This window comes from Nycticebus coucang, chromosome 1, assembly GCF_027406575.1.
Source record: "Nycticebus coucang isolate mNycCou1 chromosome 1, mNycCou1.pri, whole genome shotgun sequence".
Taxonomy (NCBI): Eukaryota; Metazoa; Chordata; class Mammalia; order Primates; family Lorisidae; genus Nycticebus; species Nycticebus coucang.
In genome coordinates, this window is record NC_069780.1 from 82,006,550 (window position 1) to 82,021,122 (window position 14,573).

Consider the following 14,573-nt stretch of genomic DNA (forward strand, 5'->3'; position numbering starts at 1 on the left):
ACATGTACATATCATTACAGTAGGCCTCGTTCCTTATGTTGACCACCTCCGTGTGTTGACCAGTTTGTTAAAGTCCCTTGGGAGGTCAGATTACAGAGGCTTCACTGTATATTTTACACAAATATGTTATATACATATAATATTCAGCTAGATATTATTCCTCCCAAACCTCATTAATTAAAAGCTCTCTTTCATTAAAAAGAACTACATAAGACCTTCTCCTAGAGGTCATCACAGATAGCAAAACAGAATAAGAAATGGAATAACTTTCACTATTAAATTCAATGTTATTGTGTGTCACGACCAAGTTCCATCCAAAATAATCTGGCATACTTTCAGTAGCACACGTGTACTTTTCTGCTTTCTGTGATTTTATATTTCAGAATCACTGCACAGGAAAACTGGACATTATTGGTAAACAGCAAATGTGGAGATGTAGGTTAGGAATAAGATTATAACTGAAATTTTATGACTAGGTGTTTGAGGGAATAGTAGGAGCATTAACAGAGATAAGTAAATCAAAGAAAATACACTATATGCAGGAGGAAAGAATGATTATTCTGTCCCTAATTCTAATGTTATTTGTCCCATACCTACTGATCATTTCTACCTGGAAGGAAAAAAAAAACGTGCATGAAAAAGTTATGAGTATAATTACCAACAGTTACTTACCAGCCATTTTTCATATTCATTAATAGCTTGTTTGTCTTTATAATTTTTCTCAGCTCTTTTCAATTCTTCCTTTCTTTTCTCATTTATTTTTTCTTTTTCCTTTTGCTTGAAAAAAGCTTCTTTTTTTTCATTCCTTTTTAGGATAGTATAAAATATTGGAAAGTGAAAGGAAAATACATAATAAAGATTCCTTAACACATAAAAATCATTGACAATAATGAGACTATACTATATTAGCAAATTTCAAGTAAATAAATGTTAGAAAAGCCTAAAGTGTTATCAACATCTATCAAAAGATGTATGATTTTGGATTACCATTTTTCAACAGCAGTTAAATTATCTTTCTTTTTCTCAGCAACAATTTCTTCCTCTTTCTGTTTCTTTGCTCTTTCATATTCTTTCTCTTTTTTATTTTTTTCTTTAAGATATTCCATCTTTTTCTCTTTCCACTTTTCAAAAGCCTGAAAAAGTTTAGAATAATTTTCTTACTGTGACTATCATAAAACAAGTACAAAGATGAATAAGCATTAATCTAGATTTCAAATATTTAAAACAAATTAAGAAAAATATTCAAAGATTTTAATACTTGTAGTGCTTCCCCTTTCCTTAGAGCATTTTCTTCTTCTGTTTTCTTCTTGTTTTTTTCCTCAAGCCTCTTTTTTGCAGCTATTTTCTTTGCTTCCTTTTCTTTCATAGCCTTCCAGGCCTCAAATGATGCTAATGCTTCTTCTCTCTTAGCAGCTCTTTTCTGTAGTGTACAAAATAACAGATACACAAGAATGTATAAATAGACAACTAGGGCTGGATACACACACACACTTTTATCTTTGATCCTTTGATATTCATCATATATTGAGTTTCAAAGCAGGTAATTTAGAATAGAAAAGTTAATAATAATTTATAAAAATATTATCCCAATTATCCAGTAATTGCAAAATGTCCTTTTCTAAAAGCATTTATCAGATATTGACCTACTATTCATGAGAAGGAAGTCAACTATTATTTTTGGAAGTATACTAAATAAATGATATGACAATCAACTGTAATAGGCTAAGTGGTATAATAAAATGTTCACAGAAAAATATTTCAGAAAAAAAGGCAGGAAAGGTATAAGCTTATATAGTAAGCTAGAGTGAGGCTAAGTCACACAATAAGGAGTAAATCTTTGGTTTGAACCCTAGCTTTGAAGCATAAAATTCTCAGTATGCAAATAGATGCAAAATGTTGAAGACGTACGCCTGACTAAAAGATACGCAAGAGTCTGTATTGCAAGCATGCTGCTGTTTTTCTTAGTTCAAACTAATCCCATAACATTCTATTTGCTTTATAAGTATAGTATTAAATGGCATAAAACCTTATGATGGAGGTAACATAATTTAGAAGTCTAAGCACTACCTACAGAAGTGTTGTGAAAATCTAACAAGAAGATGTGTGGTACTGACCTACAGCAGAATGATGCCATACACAGATGGACAAGCACCACCCCTGCCATGCTGCTCTGCTCAGTACCAGTTTGTTACAGCACAGTTCATTTTGTAAAATGTTTCCCTTCTAAATTTACTTTAGTATTAAGTAGTGCAATGAAATGTTTTTTTCTAAAACTTTTACTTGGGAAGGTAGGAAAGAATTGAGAGTGTTGTAGGCAATCAAGCAGGAGTTAAAAAAAGGACTCAGAAGGACAGGAGAAACTGGAACAGAAGTCTAGCGCCAGTCAGTGGGAAAGGATGCAGGTCAAGAACTCAAGTAAAGGTTGGTGGGGAAGCTACATGTGGTTCAAGAAAGAAGAAAGGAAAACTGAAGGGTAATGAAAGTATAGTAATCCTGGGTGGCGCCTGTGGCTCAAGGAGTAGGGCGCCAGTCCCATATGCCGGAGGTGGTGGGTTCAAACCCAGCCCTGGCCAAAAAAAAAAAAAAAAAAAAAAAAAGAAAGTATAGTAATCCTTTATCTTCTTGGCTAAGTGTAGCTCTTTACACAAATGTAAAATAAAAATCTGTGTTTTCACATGAAAGTTACATTTGTATCAGTTTAAAATGTATAAAGTACAACAGAAATAAAATCAGAAATCAGTTCTGTAGTACAGACGTTATTTTTCCATTTAAAAAAGGTGATTTAGAAAGGTTAAATATTCAGAGGTATTTTAATGACATAAACATCAAGAACATTTTTACTTCTATGTTTCAGAATACCTGTTCATTTTGGATCCTCAAATTTTCACTTTCAATCCTTTTTATTCTGTGCATTTCATGTAAATATGTATTTTTCTTTTCTAACCATTCCTATAAAAACAAGAAAAAACCTGTATGATATTCAAGATTTCCCAATGAATTGGGACTCTTATTTCTGAAATATTTGATTAAAACTTCAAAAAAGGAAACACAAAATACATAAATTCTATATAAGCTCGTATGATTTTTCTTTCTCTGATAATATTCTAATATATAAAGGCGACTATAAGTTAAAAATATTATGGGTATATTATCCTTCTTAGTATTAACGATAGATTTTAAATATTGAACGTAATGGCTACATATATTAACATTTCTCTCTATAATTCACATACACAATGATCTAAAATGTATTACTCTGTATAAAAAGCAAGACAAAAAAGACCTTTTTTAGAATTGTGAAAAAATTAGTAAAATCATTTTCTGTGTAAGCCTAAAAAAGTTTCAGGAAAGGAAAAATTTAAAGATCCTTTTTTCTTCAGAATAATATAACTACAAGGAGCAAAAGCATAAAAACATGTATAGACCTTACAACATTTTGGCTTTTGCTATATTTCTATAAACTGAAATAGCATGTTCTTTCTTTAAAAATAACTATGATAAGTGAGCTGTGGAAGGGAGTAATTTAGCAAAATAGTTTTGGATTGCTCATGTATTATAAAAGAAAATGTTTCCCTTGTAATAAACTTAAGTATTAAATCATCATTCTGATAGTTTTATTTTATTCTTTGATAAAAATGTGGGCTTATGAAAGTGATTAGTTTTTTTCTTCATTTTTCTTTTTTTACCTGATAAACAGCTGCCCTGATGGCATCTGCCTTGTCAGGTTCTATGTTCTGTTTCTGTGAAGGCTTTTGGTCCAAGACTTTCAAAGTCCCTAAATAGTGAGAAGAGGTACTTGCCGATGGAGTTCTCCTTTTAGAATTAGATTTCTTTAAAAACTCAGAGGTCATTAATCTGAAAAGGTCCAAATAAATCAAAATTAAACATTACATCTGCACTTGGTATAAGTGAGATCTGTTAGAATATATAACTATTATATTTGAAAACTACATTGTAATTTAATGCATAATTACTTTGAAAATGATGTAAACATATTGTCTTTTCTTGTATATGAAGAGCCCTATTCAACATAATATGAATTTATAACTTTAAGTTACACAGTGCTTTAAAATGATCATTCCTTTTAGATATTTGTAATTAGAACCTTTTGAAGGGACATGAACACACTTCAAATTACATGAAAAAAATAATGAATATAGTAGGTTTTAAAAATCATTCCCTTAATATTTTCTTGCATTATTTTGTTACATAAACAACTGCAAATACAAAATTAGAGGGTGCACCCATAACTCAGTGGTTAGGGTGCCAGCCACATCCTCTGGTGGGTTGGAACCCAGCCTGGGCCTATTAAACAATCAAATAAACAAAAAAATAGCAGGCGCTATAGCGGACACCTGTAGTCCCAACTACTTGGGAGGCTGAGGCAAGAGAATGGCTTGAGCCCAGGAGATTGAGGTTGCTGTGAGCTGTGGTGCCACGGCACTCTCCCAAAGGCAGCAAACTGTGACTCTGTCTCAAAAAAAAAAAAAAAAAAAAAAAATACAGAATTAGAAAGATTAGTGCCCCATATTTCAGGGGCTGGTGAGAAAATATGGTTTGCCATCTTATTTGATACATAAAGTTTATTGCACTCCAGCTCTATTCGCTCATTTAAGCTTTGTCTTTGGCTGTTTTCCTGCTCCAACAACAAAACTGAATGGTTACAACACAGAAAATGAAAGTAACTATTTTCAGGTACAAAGCTGTACATTTCAATTGGCCTTGTTCTATTTAGTTAATGAAAATTTGATTAATGAGAATGTAAAAGATTCAGAAGGTTTCCATTAGTACTTACTAGTTAAGCATTACCATTGGCATGGATGAAGCTTATAAAGATTCTTATCATTTTAGTAAAATCACTTACTTCACAGAAACTGGAGGCTTTAAGTACAATTTTTCATGGTTAGATAAAGGCACCTAATCAAAAAACGCTGGACTTTAGCTTTATTACTGCTTTATATGTACAGTCACAGGAAAAATAGGAACAGTGCAGAGCTGTGTAGAGTATGGAGAATCCCTAATCATTGACATTAGGAAAGAAGAAAATTATCCCAAGAAGGCAGATCTTGGAGACTAAAGGTATTACAAAAACATGCCAGGCATAAAAACAACCAGTAATAAACTTAATCATTTATTAATTCTTCTAATATAATCAACCAAGGGGTTTTTATCATGATGTAACCTACTACATTACTCATGAGATGAAAATTAAAAGAAAATAAAGTAATGCCAACTGAAATTTCTTTTATGAAGTTAAATTAAAACTGCCTTTGCTGGAATTCAAATCTCTAAATGAAAGTTACTGATAACTTTGTTACCTGGCAGATGCACTGGACGCTCTATTATTTGTTGACTTGGCATTCTTCATATTTCTATCTTCAGTTGTTTTCTATTAAACAGAAAATGCCATAAATAATTTATTCACCAAAACTATCACTGTTAGGCTAAGAAGCCAAACTGCCAGTAAATCAGTGTTTTTAAAACATCTGTGTCAAACACAGCAGGCATTGGGAGGAAATCACTGAATGACATGCCCTCAAGGATATTAAATTTTAGAGGATTGGCTAACAATAAAAACATGAACTAGCGTGACTCACGAAGGAGACAAAATAGTGTATCATGACAGAGAGGGACTAGTGGGGTCTAAGAGGCTGTTTGAATGAAGTTAATCAGGGAAGATCTCCCTGAAGGGTTTATACCTTTTTTTTTTTTTTTTCTTTTTTTTTGGTTGCAGTTTTGGCCAGGGCCAGGTTTGAACCCACCATCCTCGGTATATGGGACTCGCGCGCTACTCCCTGAGCCACAGGCGCCGCCCGAAGGGTTAATATCAAAGCTGGGAGAAATAATGAGTGGAAGGGGCCCATGGGACAGTCAATGGAAATAAAAAAACAGCAAGTGCTAAAAGCCTGAGAAGGGAAGTAGTTTGATACTTCTGAAACAGACAAAGGTGAATGATGGGGAAACACAGCAAATGGTGGGGAGAAGGGAGAACTATGTGCTCAGAGATGAGCCAAATGAAATCATTGGGGGGTGGTAAGGAGTTTTTTTTGTTTTTTTTTTTTTCTTTTGATAGGAAAACCACAAAGAGACTTTAATGGGGAATGGTTAGACCTAAGAAAGATCACTCAGTGGAGAATAACAACAAAGGCAAGAGTCCAGTCAAAAGAAATATGTTATGATCTTACTTTCTAATACTAAATTAGAGCTGTCTGTTCTAATTTAGAATGACCTCTATTACCATTTCTAAAATCCTCTCTGTAAATTCCAGACTATACTTCTGGAAGAAGTTATCTTCTGGGATAAGTTTTCTACTGTACACAGACTGATGGGTGCTAGCAGTAAAGTGAGCACAGATGTAAACACATCCCTACCCTGGCAGTAGTGTTTCCTCACAGGAAAGGTAGCTAAGGCTGATATACCTGGAATAAGGCTTAATGAACCTTTTCCACAAATTTTAATAAAAGCCATTTAGTGTATTTTGTAGTTTAAAAGTCCTGCTCCACATGTTTGCCATTAGTACTGTTTTCTTCCCCTAACAGTGAAAATACATAGCTGCTAGCTAACTGTTGCTGTAAGAGATAAAGACCAAGTTTAGGAGGAATGAAAACTAAAAATGCTATGCCATAAATTTTAAAAGAATAGTACTCAGGTACAATTCTCAAGTAAACCAAAAATCTGTTTCTTAAGTTTTTACAATAATAATGTTCTTGAAGATGACACTATCCATCCCTTTAAAAAGGCATGAGTGTTGATAAACATTCAAATATTTTCATTACAATGGTAAAAATGTTTTAATGTGATATCAAAAAAAAAACACCTTTAATTCAAAAGCTCAGAAATTGTTTCAATAGCTGTATTTTTAAAACATGAAGATCTATAGAAACTCATGCACTGCAGGTATTTATTTCTAAGATATTTAAAAGTGTATCATTCGCTTCTGGTTATTTTCATAAAACATCAGGTTTCATTATCTTCAAAAGCTCAGAAATTGTTTCAATAGCTGTATTTTTAAAACATGAAGATCTATAGAAACTCATGCACTGCAGGTATTTATTTCTAAGATATTTAAAAGTATATCATTCGCTTCTGGTTATTTTAATAAAACATCAGGTTTCATTATCTTCAATGCATACTTTCCTTGCAATTAAAATTCTATTGAATTATGTAAGAACCACTGGACAATATAATACCACTATGAAAAGATGAGTTTTCCACAAGTAAATAACTCCAAAGATAAAATATTTTAAAGTTCTACTTCAAATTGTAAGCTGTAATATAAAATGTATATAAATACCTTTGTGGATTCTGTGGCCTTGGTGGATATTAAGATACCCTGAGGTTCAGATAGTAGTGGATCCACTGCTGAGTCATCTTCCATACTCAGTTCAGCTTTCTCCTTTTCTTCTTCAAGGTCATCAGCAGTTTCTTGACTTTCCTTAGATTTCTCAAGCACAGTAGTGACTAAGTCTATCGAAAATGAATTCTCTTCCACTTCATCTGATTTCAGGGAATTATGGTTTTCAGCGAATTCTTCATTCTGAACTATTTTGAGATAAAATAACAGAATTAAAACCCCCTTCTGAATTAATAATGTAGATAAGAAATTGGCTCGCTTTCCTTTAAATGAAGTCTATATTTTTTTCTTCCAAAATAAAATATGAAGAAAACTATATGTTGAACTTGAATAAACCTTTTTTCAAAAATGACCTATAAAGGAGAAAATAGCTACTCTTAACCTGATGAAGTACCTGACAAGCCTAATACTCAGAAACACAGCATATTAATAAATAGGATGAGCAGCTACGCTAAAACAAACACACACCAGGTGAGCTTCTTGATGCGTCAGCAGAGACGCCAGTATCTATTCAATTCTAAAGCCTGTTTCTCAGCTACAACAACAGGCTGTGTGAGTGATAGGCACTTATCTCTAGGCTACTATAGTTACTAGTATTATTACTAGCAGTACAATTGTTGAATTGTACATATGCAGAGAGAACCAAGAATTAATGCAATTTTTTACAGAGAAACCAGTCTCTAGTTAATTTCATGCCCACCATGACACAGTGTTCCCTCTGATACCAAAAAGGGACACCAAAGACAGGCTACTTATTCTCTCAGCGCTCCAAGGGACAGGCTCAAGCTCTGGCACAAAAGAATTGAGTTTGGCTTTTATAGAATTGTTTCTGATATTCTGATTCTACCACACTTTGGAATGTTCAAAGAAAGAAATCATTGCTTTCTGTGGGGTCACCAACTTTCAATTCTATCAGCACACTTCTTCCTAGCTAAACCAGCATGTATCTTCATTGTCAAAATCTTAATTCTGCTGGTTTCATTATGGCCATTGTGGGGGAAGTTGTTTTGAAGTAAGGTAAGCTAGGAGGTTTGGGGGGATTATTTTGGCCACTTGCTTTTTTTAAAATGTTAGTTTTAAAATCAGTTTATTATTACAGTTATACATTTACATTTGAAGAGTACTGATGACTCGACTGATGACTGAAATCTCTGAAGCTGTTAATCAGTTTATTCAATGAAAAGAATAAGAACCCTGGAGGCCAAGATTTAAAATATGGCTCCGCCACTGACCTTGGATATGTTTCCCAAATCTCTGTACTTCAGTTTTTCTCATCTGTAAAATGACAAAAATTATACTACATAGTAAGCACTTAATAAATGTTAGTTACACATTCCAGTCCTAGAAATAGCCATACCTTTTAGCTCTCATTAAATTTCAAATTGTGACACTGAGAAAAGAAATAACATTAACAACTCCACACACCACACTTACTACATGCTTACTATGGTATTATTGCAAATGCTTTACATGTATTATTAATTTGTTCAATCCTCACCATCACCCTATAAGGTAGATTAGTCTTATTTTCTCTATTTTAGAGATCACTATACAAGGCCAGAGAGGTTAGTTACTTTGCTTAGGTAGCTGTGCTTGATTTCAAACCTAGCTTAGTCTCATTCTAAAATTCCACCTAGTTATTATGTTATATTGAGGAATTTTGCACCAACACATGCATAATAATAGTTTTCCTTAAGTGCTCACCCTACTTGTGCCAGGAACTAGGCTAGTGGCTAAAATGCACTGTATCACTTAATTTTCACAACACCCTCATGAGAGAGATAATACTATAACTTGGGCAAATTGAGGCACTGAGAGATTAAGTCATACATCAAAAACCACAGAGTTACGCTGGACGTTGTGGCTCATGCCTGTAGTCCTAATATTTTGGGAGGTTGAGGTAGGAAGAGTACTAGCCCAGGAGTTTGAGACATCATAGCAAGACATCATAGCAAGACATCTTCTTTACAAAAAAATATAAATAAATAAATAAATTCATTAGTCATGCTGACAAGTGCCTGTAGTCCCAGCTACTCGGGACACTGAGGAAGGAGGATCACTTGAGCCCAGGAGTTTGATATGGCAGTGACCTCTGACGATGTCACTATACTTTTGCCTGAGCAACAGAGAAAGACTCTGTCTCAAAAAATAAAAGTGAAAATAAAAAAGTTAAAGCAAAAAATTAGTTAACTGCATAGTTGGGAATAAAACACAAGCAAACACAACATATATTTTCCTGTAAATGTGCAAGATATCATAGTATTTCTTTTACAAATAGGATTCTAACACAGAATTAAAAATAAGATACAATAATTAGATATAACCACCTTTTACGGATGCTTTTCCCTCAGATCCTGGTGAAAAAGAATCTTCAAGACTTTCCTTAAGCGATGATGGTAATAGACTTGGATCCTGTTTTATTTGAGGAAAAAAAATGCATTTACCACTTAAGTTTAGTTCTTAAGATTTGTGGGGCCAAGAATGCATTATCAAAACTGTCTCATAACCTAAAATCTGCATTGCTGGGGTTGGCTACTTAAACACCAAAAGCCAATGGAAACTACTATGTTTTACTTCCAAGTCTCAATGTCTTGGTCATTAAAAGGGGTTACTTAACGAGTTATTCTAGTTCTTTGTCTAATAACCACCTCTATACGTGTTTTTAGCAATTTTAAAAATGCCTGCTGCTCTAAAATAAAATCTCTTATAAATATTTAAGCAAAGTTTTGATTTTGATAGTTATGTCTATAATTCTCCTTTAACAGAAAGATAATAGTAGGTAAAAAAAACTTTAGTTTCAAATAAATAAGTTGTCCAAGTGAAAACAGTTATAAAATCAAGTAGACAGCTACTTCCAACTATTTTAGATAGTTTAAGTGTATAGATTTCATGTACTTTGGTTGTTCTCAAAATTCTAAAGATTATATCTGAAGTAAAATAATTGTGTTTAAACAACTCTTTACAGTAATCTAGCCTAAAAGTGATGGTATTTTAATGTAGTTCAATTGGTTGTGTAAGTAATATATTTTAATTTTCTTTCCCATAATATTTTATGGGCATAAAGAAAATTAAATGTCAAAAGCAATACCATTTGAGAAGATGGTAGAAGGGTTAAGATGCTAGAATCTTCCTTGAAAGACCAAACTTAACCGGAAGACACTGGTAAATTAATAAATTAGTTAGCTTTTTGCCTAAAGGAATTCCCCAATCGGTACAGCTCAAGGGGTAGAAGGCCACAGCTTCAGTGGACTAGCTTGAGGAAACAAAGGATAGAGTCTAGGATCAGAAGATCAGCCAGTTAAGTTTGGGGAGAGGGCGTATGAAATCTGCATATGAAATTTACCAAGAACACTCTCCTCTATAAGGGAGACCTCAGAGGATTGTGTAATATCATAGAAGCAAAAACTAAAAGTATTAAACAGAGATTTCCACTGCAGGGGAGACATGGTCAGAAATCTCAGTCCAGCCATGATAACTGCTTACCAGAAAACATGTTTGGAGAGACATGCTATAATACAGAATCTCTACAACATATCATTTATAATAAGTAGCATTCAATTAAAGTGATCAAGTAAAGAAACAGAAAATGGTGAAAAAAATACAACAAAGAATAGTCAATAGGAATTAACCCAGGGATGGCTTAAAATTTTCAGTTAGCAGACAAGACATTAAAGTAGCTATTATAAATAATGTTAAGCACTTGGAGGGAAATATTAATACATGAATGATGGCTAAACAGATGGGGATCTTATCAAATATACAGAAAATGTCGAATACCACAACTGAAATAACATATTCACTAAATGGATTTAACAGATCAGAGACATCAGAAAATGTCAGCAAACTTGAAGACAGAGCACTATAAATTGTTCAATCTGAAAAACAAAGGGCAAAAATAATAAAGAAACGTGAAAAGAACCTCTGGGGTCATTTGGAGAAATGAAAAATTTCCATGCATATGTAATTAGAGTACCAAAAGGACAAAAAAGAAGTACAGGATAGGAAAAAAGCACAAAATTTCTCATTTTCATGGAAGGTATCAGCTTATAGATCCAGAAAGCTCAACATATCTTAAATAGGAAAAAAAAAAAAAAACTAGAACTAGGCACCTTATAGTCAAATTTATAATTCAAAGATACAAACAAAAGCCTTGAAAAAAAAAACCCTAAAAGTGGACAGAAGAAAAACCCCGACACATTATGTACAGAGGACAATAAAACAAATGGTTACTCATTTTTCAACAGAAACGAGAGAGGCCTGTAACAGTAGAAACCTATAAAGAGCTGGGAGTAGAAGGAAATCATCACCCAAGAAGAACATATTCAGACGAACCACTCTTAAAAAATGAAGATGAAATAAATACTTTTAAGATAAGGAAAGAGAGAAAATCCATCAAAACAGTTTATAAGACTAAAGGGAAATAACACAAAAAACACAAAATGGTAATCTGGATATATAGGAATACAGATTCCCAGAAATAATACATATGTTTGAAAAATCTAAAAATATTCCTTTCTTCTTTTGATTCTTGATGCCCCATGATCATATCAATGTACACAGCTATGATTTAACAAAAAAAAGTCTAATACAAAGAATTAAAGGACTATTGTCTAAAGAAAAGTTATAACTGTATTATAGAGATATATCATCTGTACAGTAATGTATATGGCAACAGTAGAACTATGGATGAGGGAGTACATGGAACAATACTGTTGCGGGTTTCTAAATTAAACACAAAATAATACAGTGTCAATTTTAAATAGACTGTAATCATTTTTAGATGCCCCCTGTAATCCACTGAACAACTACTAAAAATATAACACAGATAGGTATAACTAAAAAGTCAGCAACAGAATCTAAATGAAAAAGTAAAATATTCATGATTAACTCCCCCGCAAAACAGGAAAAAAGCAAGAGAAACAACACTGTCAAAAAAAGATAAACAGAAAAAAAACAGCAACAGGTTGCTCCTAAATCCAACCATATCAGTATTTATATTAAAGGCAAATGGACAAAATATTCATAACTAAATAGTATAATTAAAAGGCGTAAGACTGTGAAACATAAGAAAAGTGACTCTTAAACTGTCACTATAATAGAATTCTCTTAAAGAAAAAGATAGTTTGAAAAGAAAGGATTAAAAAATAAATAGACCATGCAGACACAAATTAGGAGAAAGCTGAAGTATTAGATAAAATAAACTATAAGATAAGGAGTAACACCAGAGTTTGAGATATTTCATGATGTGAAAATGGGTCAAAAGATAATAATAAATGTGCATGTACATGATAGACGAACTATGAAATACTGACAGAATAAAGGGAAGTATAGACAAATCCATAAACACAACTGGATATTTCAATATCCCCTAAGTTGGTAATTAGTAAATCTACTAGATGAAAATTTATTAAGTACAGTGAAGATCGGAGTGATACTACCAACCAAGTTGACCAAACTGAAATTATAGAACATTATATTCAATACCTAGAAAACACACACACACATATATAATGGAATTTTCACCAGATACATTTAGGTTAGGCAATTGTTTTCAATTAACAATATTTAATTTAATATTTCGTTTATTTAAAAATTAACAATATTTAATTTTGGAAATATTTTTCCAAACAATTTTAAAATATTTGGAACTCAACAATTTAAAAACATTTGGAAATCATAAAATGTATTATCTGGATCACAATCAAATTAATTTATAATCGATAGGAAAGGGATATATAGAGAACAATCAACTTCTTGAAAATAAAATAATTCACCACAAAATAACCTATAGGTCAAAAAGGAGATCACAATAATCCCTATACATTATATGTTTTAAAACATTATCATGTACCCCCTGAATATGTTCGATTATTATTTGACAGTTAAAAAAATAAAATTTAAAAAAAGAGATCACAAGGGAAATTAAAAATATATTTTAAAAAATAATAATAAAAATAAAAGTCACCTGAAAATGCGAGGCTGCTAAGAGTACACAGAAGGAAATTTATGGTTTTCAGTGGGTTTAACAGAAAAAAATGAAAAGCTTAGAATCAGTGAGAAAATTTTCAAATTTAAAGATAAATTAAACATAAAGAAAAAGGACTAGTAAGGACTAAAAATCAGCTAAACTAGAAACAAGACAGTAGAGAAAAGTAACAAAACCAAAGCAGGTTCGTTAATAAAACTAACTTTAATGAAAACTAAGCAATACCTATTAAGATCTAATAAGAAAGACAGAAAACACAAATTATATGTATTAGAAACAAAAGATGTCATGATAATCCTACAGTCATCAAAAGGATGAGGGACTATCATGAATAACTATGTCTCTAAATTCCACATATCAGATGAAATGGACAAATCTGCATTTCAAAATATCTATGAAAAAAATAAAATGTAATGCCAAATACATTTCCACAAAGAAAACTGGTGAAATATTTTTATTTAAGGAAAAAATGACACGAAATTTCTGGTTTCACAGTAACAACCTTTCAGAAAATAAAGGAGAAAGATACACTCCCGAACTTATAAAGTACTCAAGCCTGATAACATTATAAGAAAAGCTTATAGACCAATAGCTTTCATAAATATAGATTCAGAAGTCCAAATATTAACAGAGCAAACCCATAACCAAATATCATACCATCACCAATCAGAGTTTATCCTAGGAATGACAGGTTAAACATATGAATAACAATCACACAGATACTCACCCACACACATTGTGTGCTCAGGGAAGGTAGGAGGAATGGATGCAGTGAGAAAGCAAATGTAGCTTCCTCTTTCCAATTTCTGGCTGTGACACTTGCAGGGGAAAGGGGTGCAGTGTTAAGTGGGAGTTCACACAAAGTTACCTAAGCACAATTGAACACTGATGGAGACGCTAAGAGTGAAGGTCCCAAAAATATCAATACAAAAGAAAAAAAGGCTTGAACAAAATATAGATGGGAAATCCCTAAAAAGGTGGACTTAAAGAAGATTCAGAGTGCAGTCAGGAAGGCTTTTATAATGAAGAATATGGAAATTCAGGTTATTTAAAATAGAAGTGTCTAGTCTAATCAACAATAAAATCATAGTTCTAGATTATGGGCTATGTTATAGTCATTAATGTAAATGCAGTCTCAAAATCACCTAGCTGTATGGCTTTATGACTTAATGCTAAGAGACAAAGAAAAAGCAAGAAACAAAATATTACAAATATTAAGAAGGCAAGTATGAT

At 32.4% G+C, this 14,573-nt stretch overlaps 1 protein-coding gene across 4 annotated transcripts in view; it reads right to left on the reverse strand.

Annotated features, from left to right (window-relative positions):
* MAP9 (microtubule associated protein 9) overlaps window positions 1–14,573 on the reverse strand; it is a 52,761-nt gene that overhangs the window by 21,130 nt on the left and 17,058 nt on the right. For 3 of the 4 annotated variants that reach the window (XM_053583392.1, XM_053583373.1, XM_053583382.1), the window contains exons 6-13: window positions 9,682–9,766; window positions 7,295–7,542; window positions 5,319–5,389; window positions 3,687–3,855; window positions 2,860–2,949; window positions 1,259–1,420; window positions 988–1,133; window positions 673–805 (exon numbers count right to left, since the gene is read on the reverse strand). In XM_053583392.1, coding sequence (XP_053439367.1) covers window positions 673–805; window positions 988–1,133; window positions 1,259–1,420; window positions 2,860–2,949; window positions 3,687–3,855; window positions 5,319–5,389; window positions 7,295–7,542; window positions 9,682–9,766 — 1,104 coding nt within the window. Of the gene's footprint in view, window positions 1–672; window positions 806–987; window positions 1,134–1,258; window positions 1,421–2,859; window positions 2,950–3,686; window positions 3,856–5,318; window positions 5,390–7,294; window positions 7,543–8,586; window positions 8,630–9,681; window positions 9,767–14,573 lie in introns of all 4 variants that reach the window. The other variant, XM_053583402.1, reaches the window with a different exon arrangement.